The sequence below is a fragment of the Ptychodera flava genome (assembly GCF_041260155.1).
Source record: "Ptychodera flava strain L36383 chromosome 23 unlocalized genomic scaffold, AS_Pfla_20210202 Scaffold_23__1_contigs__length_28996876_pilon, whole genome shotgun sequence".
Taxonomy (NCBI): domain Eukaryota; kingdom Metazoa; phylum Hemichordata; class Enteropneusta; family Ptychoderidae; genus Ptychodera; species Ptychodera flava.
This window is the reverse complement of record NW_027248277.1, coordinates 2,100,610-2,116,403: the sequence shown is the minus strand read 5'-3', so window position 1 is coordinate 2,116,403 and position 15,794 is coordinate 2,100,610. Positions and strand designations below refer to the sequence as shown.

Here is a 15,794-nt window from a genome sequence, read left to right as displayed (position 1 = left end):
TTTGTAGTCGACATCCACTGTCTGATGTGCTGATGTTGGAACTATACAATGGTAAATTAGGAACGGATAGGTTGAAGTACGGGTCAGTGAAAGGCACAAAGAAAATTTATTGCTTTCAATTTAATTTGACAAATGGATAACAAGAATTATTATTTTTCAATAAACTGTTTTTAAATCTAAATCATATTGTGGTTACTCATCTTGTTTCATAAAATGTACCTTACAATTATCTGAAGGCTGTTTTATCAGCTGAGATATTCTGATGGAAGCTGATTCAAGTGACATCACCAAGTAACGATGCTAATGGCCAAGAGTTCAGATGAACTGGCGGCTGTCTGCACTTCAATACAAGACATTCTTACCGACATACCGGTATACAGACGCATTTTGATGAGAATTTTGTGATTGTGATTCTCACCGCATGGAATCCACAAATGAACTTTTAATTTGAGAAATCTCCTCTTTCAAACAGTTGACAGATTTTGCATACAGTAATTCTATGACTGTTGATTAGTTGAACTTTGACCCTTTGTAATAAATCATGTCACCAGACAATATCAGAGATGGTCTGACCTCAGATGACCTTAACCTTTGGCCTAAACTTGGCATGACTTATTTCTGATTGATCATCTTCATTGTTTAAAATTTTTGGCACTTTTAGAATCTTAGTCTGGTTTGGAGTATGCAGAACTTGAAGCACATGTCTTGATTCACAACTAAGAACCTCTACGCGATCAGAAGATTACATGCAAAAGGGAAACTTTCAAAATTTCATTAGATCTGTTGATACAAAGGCAAGAAAATATTTGTTTCATTCGAGAGGAGGCTTGTAATCGAAAAAAAAGATTACTTTGAAAGCCGCTACCACTATTTTTGTTATTTGGAAGCTTCAATGAAAATTACAGAGTTGTGTCAGATACAGTACTTGGTGAAGAAAATATCAAAGCCAACAATGGGGTAACTGTCACATTAATTGAAACTATAACCAAACTTCTATTCAAATCAAAAAGCTATCAAAATCATTAGCAATAGTCTTTAAAACTCATCTAGATTTGTATTGACTGATGTAAAACATTGCATGATGCAGTTTCAATGAATGAAACTTTTCAAACTGTGCAAACTTCACAATCTACAAAATGTGATGAAGGCTTTGATCAGCAACTGACTTCAGACAAGCTATGCAACTAAATATGGCAGCTCTTTTGGCAGTCATTTGAACTATTAATTCAAATAGCTAAATATTTATGCAATGATATCACACAAGCTTTCACATAAAAAGTTTAAATCCCAATCAAATTAATCATATTACAGTCCATTATTTCAAACTGTGAAGTTTTTTAGTTGCCTCTGTATAACAGAAAACTCTTTCTTTTATGGCTCAAGTAAGTTCAACAAATTCTTGAAATTTAAATATTTGTATAATGCTGTGACAAATTAAATTCACTCACTGTTCAAAATGTTTCTTTTATAGTTGATTTAAATAACAATATAAAAGAAAAATAAAAAAGTTGAGGATTTTCTGGACAAAGTCACCAAGGGATGTTTTTATACATGTAAGATAATTGAAGATTGGTGCCAGAACAACATGCAAACACAACTGGTAATAAAATTTGTTATAGTTGTGGAAAATTTTTTGTCTGTATTAAGATTGGCGTAGGGAATCCAGAGAATGCAATGGCATACTTACAAAGACACATGTCCCTGCGGTAAAAAACTTCTGAATAACAACATCGGAAAACGTACCGGAATGAAGTGATCCTGAAAACAGTGATCTTGGAATTTGAATCCAATGCCACGCCATAGCAGCTGAATTTCATGAAATAATTGTAAAATGTCCAAAGATACAAAAATATTGCAGCACACTGACCGTGGTCAGATGTTTGTTGTTAATTGTTTACTCCAGGGGATGGTGTCACTGATAGGGTGATATTTGATATGAATGGCACTTGCTTCACAGCAGACTTCTATAGGAATCAATAACTGACAAATGACCAACTCAACAACTTGTTGTGAAATATCCAGACAGCCCAGCATGTGTCTGACATCTTAGCAAACACTTGTCAGTTTCTTTGAGATGAAAAATGAAATCAGTATCCATTACAAAACTGCAAATAATACCACATGTTCTGTAAATAACTCTCACAAAGTTCCTACAGAGTGTTAAAGATAGATGATTTCATTATTAATTCAGTGTTTACGAACTGGTTCATAAATTTTCACCGACTGGGATACACAAAACCACTAGATTACTATGGTTTTTAAAGCTAAATCAAAATCATAGATCACAGTGAAGTATCTTTTGCTGACTGTAAGTTTTATTGTTATGTCTGTCCATATACATAAGGCTGACAAAATTATAAAATTTTGATAATAAAGTTTAAGATATTATGGTAGACAAAGCATAACATATCAGATAAAAGAATGATAGATATGACGAGATGAAAGCAAAGGTGAAATATTTCTTTGCTGAGGAAATATTTCTTTCCATATTGATTTTTATAAAATAAGTAAGTCATACAAATTCCAAACAAGATATGGGAATATTCTGATGTTGTCATTCACACAATTATTTGTGAATTGATGAAATTCTTTGTAAGAAGAGAACAGCAATAAATTGTGAAAATCTTGTATAAAAATTGTGATGTGAAAATATTGACATTGTTATGAGAAATCAATAAACACAGACTGTATGAGTTTCAGACTTACAGTTTCATTGCGTCCACCGCCTCGTCTAGCATGTCCCAGTGATCTCAGGAACATATGTCTCCAGCTAGTAACAGAACCAGTCACTGTGTTTGTCTGTTTACTTGCCCCATTCTCCTTATCCCTTGGCAACGTCCCGACAATGTCTCCAACATCAAATTGTAACATGGACCGTTTCAACAGAGACATTGTAGCTGAGTTCTGTATCAGAGAAATCACCCAGGAGGACCAACATCCAAAGACCAAACCAGCCCCACACCCATCATCACAAGTGACTGCACACGACTTAAATTACCACAAACATCTCTCAGCTATTTTGAGGAGAACTTTTCACACTGACATGACGTGTGTCATTTTTAACTTTGCATGACTTCATTTCAAACTTTGCCCTGTCCAATCAAGTCATACAGAAATTATTTTAATAATCTGCTATGGAGGTCTTGTCGTGCAAGTAGAGTTTATTGAACTTTGGTTGACAATTCTAACCTATCAACATACAGTGCTAACAAAATAATATAACCTACTGATTATACTCATAATCAGCAAAAATTTGAATCTTTGTCAAAAACCTATTTCATTAAAAAGGTGCTTTCATTTCCTTTGTAAACTCTGAAACTCTAAAGATTTGAAAAATACCACATTTTTATCATTTTAAAATTTTTTCATCACCTGAATTAAAGTGTTCTCTGTGTAAATTTCAATTTATCTATTCAGTGAATTTTTACTGTTTTGTGAACATGCATTTTTAAACATGTTGCCAGTAAACTGGTCCTAATCACCATTGATAATATTCTAAATATTGTGTTTTGGCAAAGCCATGGTGGTGAGAGGGTTAATATGCAAAAATACGGTAGATTCTTAGAAACTTATGAGAAAATAGAGTTTTGGATTTTTTTTTAAATCAAAAAGGAAAGGTACATTAAATGACATTGACAAATAATTCTGAAGAGTTTATTGGATAATTTGATGCAAGATATCATTTGCTAACCCAACACACTGATATAAATACATCTCAAAGTTTCAACTTTTCAGTTTTCACATCACAAAACACACACATTGACTGGAAAAGCGGGTTGACACTCAGTTTATGGAAACTATTGTGAGAACACAATGACTCACTTCTAAACAATTTTGAATTCACAAACCACTGTGTCTGCTCTCACTACCAAAATAATGTGTGTGAAAATTCCAACAAAAGAATTCTACCTCAATCTAGAAGTCTGTAGTAAAATAAATCATTGATATTAAAATTATTTTTATCAATTTACCCGGTAAAAACATTAAAAACAATCAAGAAGCTGAAGCAATGTATGATCTAATACTGTATGTACAGAAAACTGTCTGCACACACTCAGACTAAGCTGTTAACTGTATTAATCAGTCTATCACTGGCTGTGCTAACTCATAGTCCTAGTATGGTATACTGGTATTTATCAATCTTTATGAACGTCTATGCACATTTTTGTCAGAACTGTGAGGTTCAAAATGATACAATTTAAATCAATCATGTCAGTACAGTATAAAACCTGTTAAAGTAGAGCCCTGTCATTAATTTTGATGACCAAGATCTGGATAGTATAATGTGAAGATGATGATAATAAAATAGATAATACCATTTTCAAAATAAATCATTGAAGTTCATTCTCCATAACACATTTACAATGCTTACAGGCCGTGGAAACTGGTGCATTCTGGGAATTTGCTATCAACCGACATAAATTCACACATCAGAAAGTGGATATTCTCGGAGAATTCTGAAGATATTCAAATGATTCAAGGATAATCCAATTACATCATCGCATGACTGAAGTTCGAAGGTCACTGGTGGTCATGACAACCCCACTGATTTGACCTCTGAACTTAGGATGACCTAGCCATCTTTAATACCATCAATAATAATAAGCAAGACTTGTTTCTTAAGTCAAACGTAAGGACAATAGTTCCTGGAGACTTGTTTCTCACAAGGTGTCTTAATTTCTATTGAGGTGATTGAATTCATATCAAGACAAATTCTTGAAAGAATTCAGAAGGAAGGCTGAGTGATGTGTCAATTTCTAAATTTGCTATTTCACTTACAGTTGAAAATACCTTATCCACACAGAATGGAAGAATGCAGTTCATATTTTATAATTATGAAAATTATGATAAATGTTTGAAACATTCTAATTTCTATCAAGATTAGTGCAAGATAATTCTCTTTTCATGAATGTTGTATACACTTGTGACAAATCTGCAATGTGCAGAAACTCTTTGTCACCAACGTGAAAGCTGCCAACAAGCAGTTTACATGACATTACTTTTCTCACAATCTCTACAAGTTTTGGAATCAGGAATTCACAGTAGTTGACTGAAAGCCCACATAACATCACAGCTAGTGTCAGACTTCATTAAACCAAATGAATGCAGACTTTTCAATCATTACAGAAACATTGTCTGTCTGCAAAATGCTGAACACATCAAAAGTTCACGTCATCGCAGTAGAAGGGAGTCTAGACTGTTCTATCAATGTCTTGAAGACATCAATCTATACTATGAATATTTTGACAAGATATTAGATAACAGCGGTCCTCTCTGCATGACAACCAATGTCTCCATGCCATCATTCATGTATAGCAATGCATTCTGGGTAACCTTAGAGGTCAAGAGGTCACTTCAGGCAGAAGACTTATAATAAGTTACTTTTAAATTTCAGTTATACCTGCACAACTTTTCTACCAGAATTTTCTGTCAATTAAAATACATGAAAATTAACAAATTATAAACAACCCTGGCTAAGTCATTTCTATACTGTAAAATTCAGAGGTGTAAAAAGTGACAAAATTTTGTTGTTGTGGCAACATATTAAATTATTCCAAAGAAGATGCCTCTAAGACAGGAGATAATTGGTAAAGTGTTGAAAACAAATTTCTTCTCTTTCTGTATCAATTTTGTTCTAATTTACTAATGATGAAATCAGAAATTTTATGATGCTTTGAAAAAAAATTCATTTCATATCATAATTTTCTTTCGTATATATTGTTTGTTTGATCAAACCAAGAACAAACATAAAAAAATTTGAGTTCAATAACAGACAAATCACAAAACTTTACAAAGTTTATCTGAATAACAAGAACAGTGCATGTACAGAATATGAATGAAGGCTAAGTTTTTTTTAGAATTTTTTGTCAGAAAGACCACCTAACATTTGTTGTGTGTGGGCGGTCATTAAGCTACATATGACATGAAACATGTGAGTTGAAAATCACTGGGCTGGTAAGTTAACCTCGGGACTATTTTTCACAAACATTTTACTGAGAATTTGTCAGTTACTTCCTAATTTGTGTGTTCTGTGTCATTTTCAGGCAGTATTTCTTCAATTCAATTAAGGTAGACATATGATAACATTTATACACTGGATATGGCGCTTGACATATGACCTATCTAACCTTTGACCTCTGACCCCTCCTAAATACCATGACGTGAACCAAATTTTACAAAGTACACAGTATTTATACAGACTCTGATGGCAATTACTAGACATACTAATGGCTCACAGATAAATTTGACAAAACAAAACCTTTCACCCTTTAACCACAGGACTCTGGTACAACCCCATTATTTACGATGGCAAAGTCAGACCTCTACATTGGTTAATGGGGGTGAAAAGGTTAGACCCGTTTCATTTGATTAATGAGATCTCACCAGGAAATTGACATTCTACATGAGCTGTGTTTACTTTCAAAACATGCACTAAAAATGTCTATGCCAAAGTTGTTTTGTTTTTGACTGTAATGTCATTAATGGTTTCAGTGGTACCCGTGAGAATACTCTGCATTGACTCGACCACAGCTGTCATTCAGAATTTGATTCTTATTTTCATAATTATTCAACAAAAATTGACATCTCAAGTTTCCCTGATGTCAAAAGTGATATTCCTTTCAACCTAATTCACAAACATTGTTCTTTATCAGTCAAACTAAACAGTCATACAGCTCAGTCAACTTTCAGAACTTCATTCGGAATAAATTCAAGCTTTCTTCAGTATACGGTATATCTCTTTCAGTCTATTCTACTCCACATTGTTATACTTGTATTGCAGCCTATTGTGGGCTATCTCTCTACACACACACTAGTTGAAAATAGCACAACACACTTGCCTTTAACTTATTCTACAGAAACGACTTCCAATAGATCTCTATAACATTGCCTAGAAGTCAGGTAGTGTATGATTTGAAACTTTCAATCTAGTTAGGTTAGCATGATCAACAGTTCCAATCTACCGGTTATATACACAACAATTGAAACCATCATAAATACTGAGATGAAGACAGATTGCAGAAATATGAACAATTGTAACAATACAATGTGATGTTTTATAAACACAGCCAAAGCAAAAAACTATAATATTTGTTGAGAGATGCCCTGGAATATGGAGAGGACAGTGACTGAATTCAAATTTACCAACAACCAATCAACACACGACATCAGAAAATATCATAAATGAAAATGCAGAATGAATGTTGTTACAAAGACAGGCAGTTGTATATTTTGATTAGCAGGTACTTGTTTTACAAAGTAACTCAGTTACATGATTTGCCATACCCAAAACCTTGATACAGACACTTGGCCAATATCAAGCATCCCTGTTAAAATGCAGTGGTATCGCAGACTGAATTCAACAGCGCCCTCTATGGCACACATAAGAACTTCAAGAACTTGTGACAATGACCTGAAAGAGAATCTTGTTAGACCACATTTTAAAATATTGTTAGTCTCAGTTATAAACAAATCTGTTTGCTCAAAGTTATGGACAAATTTGTTTGTTCAGGATAGAACAGAAAAAGCAAACTATGTATGGCCAATTCCTTCTATTTATGTGTGCAGGGGAAAATAACAACATTGTCTTACTGTATTCGCTAATTCCAAGAAATTTGAACTTTGACCAGATGCTCCTCCACCACTGGTGGCGCCATCCATGAGTTTCTGTAGAGTATTGGGTTCAGGGCTCAGGTCTCTGGCTCCTGAATCATACTCCCAGCTTTCTCGGACGCCACCTGAACATGCACCTAATGTAAAATATAAAAAAAATACTTTTCAGAAAATTGGAATGGAAGTACAAAGCATGTCACAAAACTCAGGCAAAGTTTTAACACTGGATGACTAGTCTGAAACAAAATCTAAGAAGTGATAAAGATACAGAGTATCATGAAATACAATTTGTATGTGTTATTGTGCAGCATTTTCTGATGTGCGCCCTCATGGGTTCAATGTGAAAAATCTTTTGAAAAACAAAAGTCTCTGTCAAATCATAACTGCAGCTGTGCCCTACCATTCTAATGTGATACCGTATCTTGTTCCTCTTCATTGTCATTCTATTAACCCCTTGACTAACACAATGTAGTAAAATTTGCTGTAACAAACATATTGTGATTTTTTAAGGAAAATTTGTGGAGTATTCAGATATACAAGATGGTGTTGTTTCTTATGGCACTCACAATTACTGGCATTCACGGTAGTCAAGAGGATATTTAAATGAAATAGACCTTTTCCCGGTTATCCCACAATGCATTGCAGTGACTTTATCAAACACTGTATATAAGCTCAAAACAGTGAAAATATGCCTATTTGTTTTGTACAAAGGATTGTTATAGAATGATGACACAAATTTGCAATACCAAATAATGCCCCGTGTATAATCTAACCATCAGCGACGAAAATATAGGTCAGGATGTACCCTGCCATAGAGTTCTATGAGTAACGTACCCTGCGTGTACCCTACGGCTAAAAAGTTCTATGCGTAACGTATGCTTTGTATACCCTGGCGCGCACTGCATCATGGAACCGGTAAAAGAACTATTCAACATTCCCATCTTGCACTTATCTTTCTTCACATGTACAGTATGTTGTTTTAACAGAATCCATCGGGGCAACTCAGAAATTCATATAATAAACACAACATGAGTGTACTTGCACCTTGTAATTTTATAAACAGAACACACATATTGTCAGCTTGCAGGGCCAGCACTACAAGTAATATTCACCACAAATAATCTTGTATCTGACTGATACCGTATATTCTTAGATATTTGTTTGAAGAGAGTCAAAACAAGTTTTGTAACTTTTGATCATCTTCATTGTTAACTTGTTCCACTTCTTGGATTCAAAAGACCTTTAAGCAAGCAACCAGTTCTCTTTATAACCCTTTCACCACCATGGTTTGGTCCAATCCCATTGTTGCCTATGGTCAAGTTGGACTTATACATTGGGAAATGGGGGTGAGAGGGTTGAAGGTAGAAAAGAGTCAAAAGGAAAAACACATCTCACCATAATTCTTGCTGTAGAACTCACCCATGCTATTGTCACTACTGGTCGGCCATGACGTCATCTTAGGCACTTGTAAATTAGGATTACTTCCAGAGTTTGTGGAATCACATTTGGTTTCAACCGGATCAGCGTCATTCCCGTTATTGTTATCAATCTGCTGAGCTGCAGAGTTGATCTCATTCATTAACTGCATGCGGCATTTTGCGAATTCGTTGTACGAGATTCTGCCAGACTCGTCGGCTCCGAGTTGATGCATAATTTCCTGAACTGAATCCTCCATGTTCAACTGTTTACACATCATCAGTAAATCATGACTGTAAAAACACAATGGAAAACAAAGAATGAGATGTCAGTACCTCAGGCAGTAATCATACTGTATCATGTCTAGGAGCATTGTTTTTTGACATCAGATGTTGATATATTTTGGTAAAGCAGGTGATGGACTGAAATATATGGTGTATACAAACCATGACAATGGCACAGCGCCCTCTAACTTACAATATTCCTGAACCTCTCTATTCAATTTAGGAGTTACCGGTATGTTTTTGAGTCACAGAGAATACTTTTACATCAGTGACATATCAATTTGACTCAAGGACACACAAGAATGGGAGTCTTCCATGCGATATATGTATCATACCGGTACATCATGTAGAATTGATGTACCATACATGTAGAATTGATGTACCATACATGTAGAATTGATGTACCATACATGTAGAATTGATGTACCACATGTAGAATTGCCAGGCTACTCTATCAATGGTGACTGGTGCAATTATTTTACTCCTATCAGAAATAACTTTCAGACCCTGAAGCTTACAGTTTATCAAATATGAATTGATCTGTCAGCATTGATTTCTCATGGATGACAGAAATTATGTCATACTTTTCACATTCTGTTCTTAGTTGAAGTACACATGTTTTGCCCCCAGCTGTTTTCTAACATGTTTCCACTCTCAGTGCGGTGATAATTCTTTTCACACAACACCAAGTTGACAAAATTGACATCAAAATTCACATTGTGAATCATGTACAATATACAACTTATTGTACTACTTTGTGAAATATCACTGTATTTCACTGCAGAGACTCTCCTCTACAAAGTGTCTATAATATAGTTCTGCAAAACATTTGACTGATCAAGACGCAGGTACATTTAATTAGCAATAGCACAGCATTATATTTTGGCAGTTAAAGTCTGATATAGTCGGAGTAATTTAGCTTTTCATTTTAAACCACTGGAATAGATTTCTCTAACGCCTACCTTATTTCAAATTCCATTCGTTTTGATAATTCATCTATTCAATTCCATCAACAGTCTGAATATGATGTTTGCTTTGAAATTGAAGTTCTAGTTTTATTGGAGATGTCACAGGGGCATGCAAGACCTTCAATAATTTTCAGCATGTTTTGATCATTTGTGAATTAATGCTTAATTCTAGTGTACATGCATGTCTATTCATTTAATAGCAACACCTGGTGAATATTTAGAACAATCCGCCTTGTGGTCATTGGCGGCTTGTCTTTCCCAATGCTGATGCCCTCTAGCATTATGATGAAATGCAATATGGCCTTCATTGATTGCAGCATGCTTCAGTTTTGTTGTCTCTTGGCCACAATAAAACTAAAATTTGTCAAGCTCTCCCATTGTAACTTTTACAGGTGTGAAGGGAAGCAGCTCTCAGCATTAATTTTAAAATTTTAAAATATACATTTGGACTCAGTGTTGGCAGACCCATTTGATAAGGAATTCTTTGGCAAAATTTTGGGTCAATATACCAGTACACGTCCCATGAACTACACGTTGTGAAGTGATGTGTGTTTTGATCAGAAACAAAATTCTGTCTACTGGTATCTAGCGTGAGTCCATGCACAGCTGTACATGTATAATTTGACTCAATGGTTTTGGTACATGTACCGGTACAGTGTATTGACATTTTTCACCTGGGCATTGACTATGACAATCGGTTCAATAAGCACACACTTCATTGACACAGCACACCTCTACTCTCTATAATCTCTTGATTTCACAAACAATGGATGAATGTGATATTTCATTATCTCAGGATAATTATATTATTTCAAGGACCAACTTTTTAATCAATTTAGACTAATTATATTAAACACCAACACAGTTATATATAGAACAATGTTCAGTAATAATTGGAGTTAATAAACACCAACTAGTAATTTACTGTGGCCATGTCATACTCCCCTTCATTTTAATACCGGTACTTCAGCTTTGTTCCATAATTTTTATTTATATTTTTATCTTTTTCTCAAAGTTTCCTTAGTGAAACTTTCAACCTCTCTCAGGAATAAAAAGCCTGGGTCACTGAACAAAGTTTTAGACTAGAGAAATAAAGCACCTGGTAATATTTATTGACATTTGAATTTCAAAATGGTCGGTATCCTTGTTACCTCTACAGGAAAAAAAAAATGAGTTTCGAAAAACAAGGACAGTAAAAAGTTTTCTTACTCAAAGAGCTTTAAAATGAACCCTAACAAGCAGTAGGCCACAAATGTATTGACAAAGTTTGAGAGTCAGAATATCTGTCCATAAGGCATTTTACAAGAAGCCTGGCATTCTAAAATGTTCTTTTACAGATCTGTTTAGTTTGACAAAGCACAGTAACAGGGTACTAAATTTGATGCATTTAGTGATGTCTTCAGTAAATTTGTTGTACTGAGAGTAAACTAAACTGTGGTTGATAACTGAACAGCAACAATGAGACGTTTTACATCAACACTTTAGAGAAGTTTCTGTTCTTTCACAAAATGACATCAAAATGTACGGCTCTGATTATTCTACGGTCATAATGAAGTTAAAGAAAGATAAACACAGCTCTATGAACACAATGTGTGTCTACACAAGCGGAGCTTAAACTCACTGGCATTAGTTGTCGTATTTATAGATTTTGAGTAATTTTCAATTTCAAAAATTAATCTAATATTTGCTGCATTTATCGTTAATATCGATTTGTATGTGATAATTGGTCAAACCTATTAACTTTCCAGCAAAATTAAGCTCCATCAGTAATGAAAAACAAAATATTTTGGTAATACCTGGTACAAAGGTGAAATTACTTATCCTGAAGTAATATATTGTAGACTATAAATATCAGATATTATGTTCAAATTTTCTCAGCAGAAAAAACAAAGCTGTCAGCGTAACAGACGGTGAAAGTTTGTCTGTAAAAGACACACAGGTCTGACTTGCAGGTTAGCAGCATGTTTCAAAACAATAACTTCATGACAGGGTTTACAAATGCTTCAACAAAATTGACAAACTTTAAGGAAAAACAACTGAAAAGGAATTGACAACATAATGAATTCTTGTTTCAGTTATCAATGAAATCTTGACAACACTAAATGACACAAACACCAATGATACCACATTTCTAACTTGCTGTGAAGACATGAATTCACCAAATGAAAGACACTGCGGATGAAATTCAACTCACCGGTAGTGACAAAGTCAAAGCAAAAAATCAAGAGTACCATAGATGTTCAGATTTAGCAATGTGTAACTCAAGCTGATGAATACAGTCCTGTGCATATCAAATTGCACATGGAAATTGAATTACAACAGCCCTCTTTAAAATCTTCTCCGTAACTGACAATGACTCCGCCTATCTCAATGCAATCAATGGAACACTCAAATCAAGTGTAAAATTATGCCGCCATAACTCATTACAATGCTTGACTAAACACAACCTGCAAATTCTACTCATTTATAATCAGCTAATACTGATATCACTATTGTGAATGTTACAAATAAAAATCTGACATTTTAATTAAAAATTGTGAGTTAAATCTCTTTTTGCAGATCAGGCATCAAGACAGGGTTTCTTTTAAAATTATTCTATAATGAATACTGTACCAATACAGCATTTTGTTGAGGGACTAGCATGGCCTGTTATGCATAGAAGGCAAGTCCTGTGTTTGGCTTCTTTGGTTGAAAAGTATTCTCAGGTCTAAATTATTGTATACAAATCTAAAATCACCTACCATGATTCAAATACTATCAAATCAAACCTAAACAGTAAAGATGGATTTTTTAAACCTCTAAAAACTCTCACTAAATACTGCATTCTTAGGTTAAATTCGTTCTTTTTTAAAAAGTGATACTTGACCAACAAACTGGTTGAGATGAAGTCCAAGAAGAACCACAACATATCCAAGTAGATTAGTGAAGTCTTGTACAGTGACAAAGGCAGTTAGAGTAAGGATAGATAGATATTTGTGCAAGAGTACGGAAATCAAACAAAAATACTTTCTTTATACCGGTACATCAAAATAATAGTTTGAGCTCATTGATCAAACATTACTCTGCAGTGTAGCAGAACCTTCAAAGTACGGATGACAGGGTTAAAAGTGTTATGTTTGTCTGTAGATTTTCAAGGAGACAGGAAAATGAGAGGAAATTACATGTTTGCACATGGTGTGTTTCCTATTGTCATCTGCTAGCTACAGAAAGACGATAGGGTATACCAATTTTCTCTCTTAAAATATGGTTTATCTGTCGATCATAGGAATTATGTTTTTTGTCAGTTTTTCTGTGACTCTGTAGTGTTGTGAAAAAATTTCCTGGCGAATTAGTGTGATAGAAAATACTTGCATGCGCACAAAGTAACCCTAATACTAGTAACACACTGGTGACGATACAAGGATGGCATCCCATGATGCAATGGTGCAGAATAATAGCATTGTCATTCAGAGTTCTTGTCAACTCTTCCTTTGTACAGAATGCTCTACCAGTACATTACCGCTATTTTGACAATTTTTTTAAAATTTGAGTTCATTCTTTTCCAAAATACTGAGAATGTATTCAAAATCATAATTTTAATAATGATTCATTTAGAAAATGCTACTGCATACATAAAATTTGTGTTACAATGAAACCCATTTTTTTGTTTTGCGTGTACACATATTTAACACGTTTTCTAAGTTTTTTTGGAAAAAGAACTGATTTAAAGTTTGGTTGATTCACACTAAACCTTTACACTGGCATTACGGTAAAATTATGATCAAATAATAATGACTCTCCTAAATAATATTACTATTAGTTACAATGTAACTGATTTTTGCAGAAAAGGAATATTTTGTAAAACTTTGTACTCATTCACATCATATGTTGATATTTCTGTCTGAACTTTTGGTGACGTTGCGGTGATGTGTGAAAGTAGATATTATAAAATACAGTGTGGTTACTCGATGTATATACAGACCAAGGTACATGCTAATTTCTTGAAAATTGAAAGCAGTTTTGATTATGAGCAGATCAAAGTACTTAGGTTGTGACACCTACAGTACGGTAGGTGTACCGGTACATCGAACACTGTGATCAAATTTTTTTTTAAAAGGTTGTCAGACTACAAAATAAAGTGTGTAACAGTACAAATTTCACGGATATTACTCTAAATTATGTTTGGTTTGTGACTTTGCTATACTTACTTTAAAGTGTTTTTGAGAAATTTAAAACACTTTTGCTAGTGACAAATGTACATGTATGAGAATGAACTCCAGTGATAATTTGAAGCAATTAATTTCTATGTTGCTTCATCTATCTTCATTAAAAGCAGTATTTTTCAAATGTACCACAACAGAACACATCAATGACAATGAAAGATATGCAAAAACGTGGCGTCAAGGATTGTGCCTGCAGGCCATAATTTCAACGCAGTAAATGCAAAAGAAAATGTTATTTGAAGCATTGGACAGCTGAGTGTACTCAATGTTGACATAGCAATAATTTTTTCTTTGTACAAGTATAACGTATACAATGAATCTTGTCTGATTGTTCCATTGCCCTGGGTTATAAATGTAGTGTTTTCTACAAATTTGCATCCCGGGAGTTGAACGGTGCATTGTTAAAACAGTTCACAGCACTGGCTACATATTACATTACAAGGTTTCATGTGTTATAGAATAATTCTAACTACTGGATCACAGACTAGTTTCCATGAAACCATTTGATACTCTTTCAGTTCTAGCTGATGATCTTGCTAATGCTGGAAATGTTACAGAAACCAAATAGCAATTTTGTTCTATAGAGTTCCCAGTGTGACTGTTAATACATTTGAACAATATTATTATTATTTTCACTGATAATTCATTAAAAAATTTCTGCAGTTTCACTTTCCAGATCCACTTTAGTTGTAGATTTATATTATCAATTGAAAGATGTTGATCTGTACATATAGCAGTACATGTATTTCACTGTACAAAGCAATAATTTTTGTAACTTCTGCGCTGTTTTATATTGTTTTCTTTTGGCAGTATAAAATAAATATTGTCATACAGGTCTTTCAAGCAAACGAAGTAATTCACTACAGATCAGTACATTGTACAACACACAATAAAAGCACTGCAAATGATGGGTAGGGACTGTACATACTGGTACTCTACAAGCATTGTCAATGAAATGTTATTATTTTAATCACACTCCATGAACCATTTCCAGTATATCTGTAATTGATATGTGTCTTTGATTGGTGAGTAGCTTTCTTCTGTTGTGAGTTAGAATCCCAGTAACATTTTTTAATGTTTCTCATTTTTTGTCTTTAAAATATCTTGTATATTTAGAAAACTTGTTATCAACATATTCACTTTTACTCATACATTTTATGAGGTAATGACAGGTATTGTCTCAGTGTACCGTAAACTGTGAGATGATCACAAATCTCTAATGAGAGGCAGCCAACACATTGAACATGTGCTGGTTCAACTACTACAGTGTAGGTGAAATTTTCACTGACAAACGTAAAGTAAGGTGCAACAAA

General features: G+C 34.0%; 1 protein-coding gene across 5 annotated transcripts in view; it reads right to left on the bottom strand.

Moving 5' to 3' along the window:
• Window positions 1–15,794, bottom strand: part of LOC139123449 (colorectal mutant cancer protein-like) — a 182,765-nt gene that overhangs the window by 127,904 nt on the left and 39,067 nt on the right. For 2 of the 5 annotated variants that reach the window (XM_070689582.1, XM_070689584.1), the window contains exons 2-3: window positions 9,031–9,320; window positions 7,591–7,748 (exon numbers count right to left, since the gene is read on the bottom strand). In XM_070689582.1, coding sequence (XP_070545683.1) covers window positions 7,591–7,748; window positions 9,031–9,320 — 448 coding nt within the window. Of the gene's footprint in view, window positions 1–2,706; window positions 3,007–7,590; window positions 7,749–9,006; window positions 9,321–15,794 lie in introns of those variants that run through there. The other 3 variants (XM_070689581.1, XM_070689583.1, XM_070689585.1) reach the window with 2 other exon arrangements.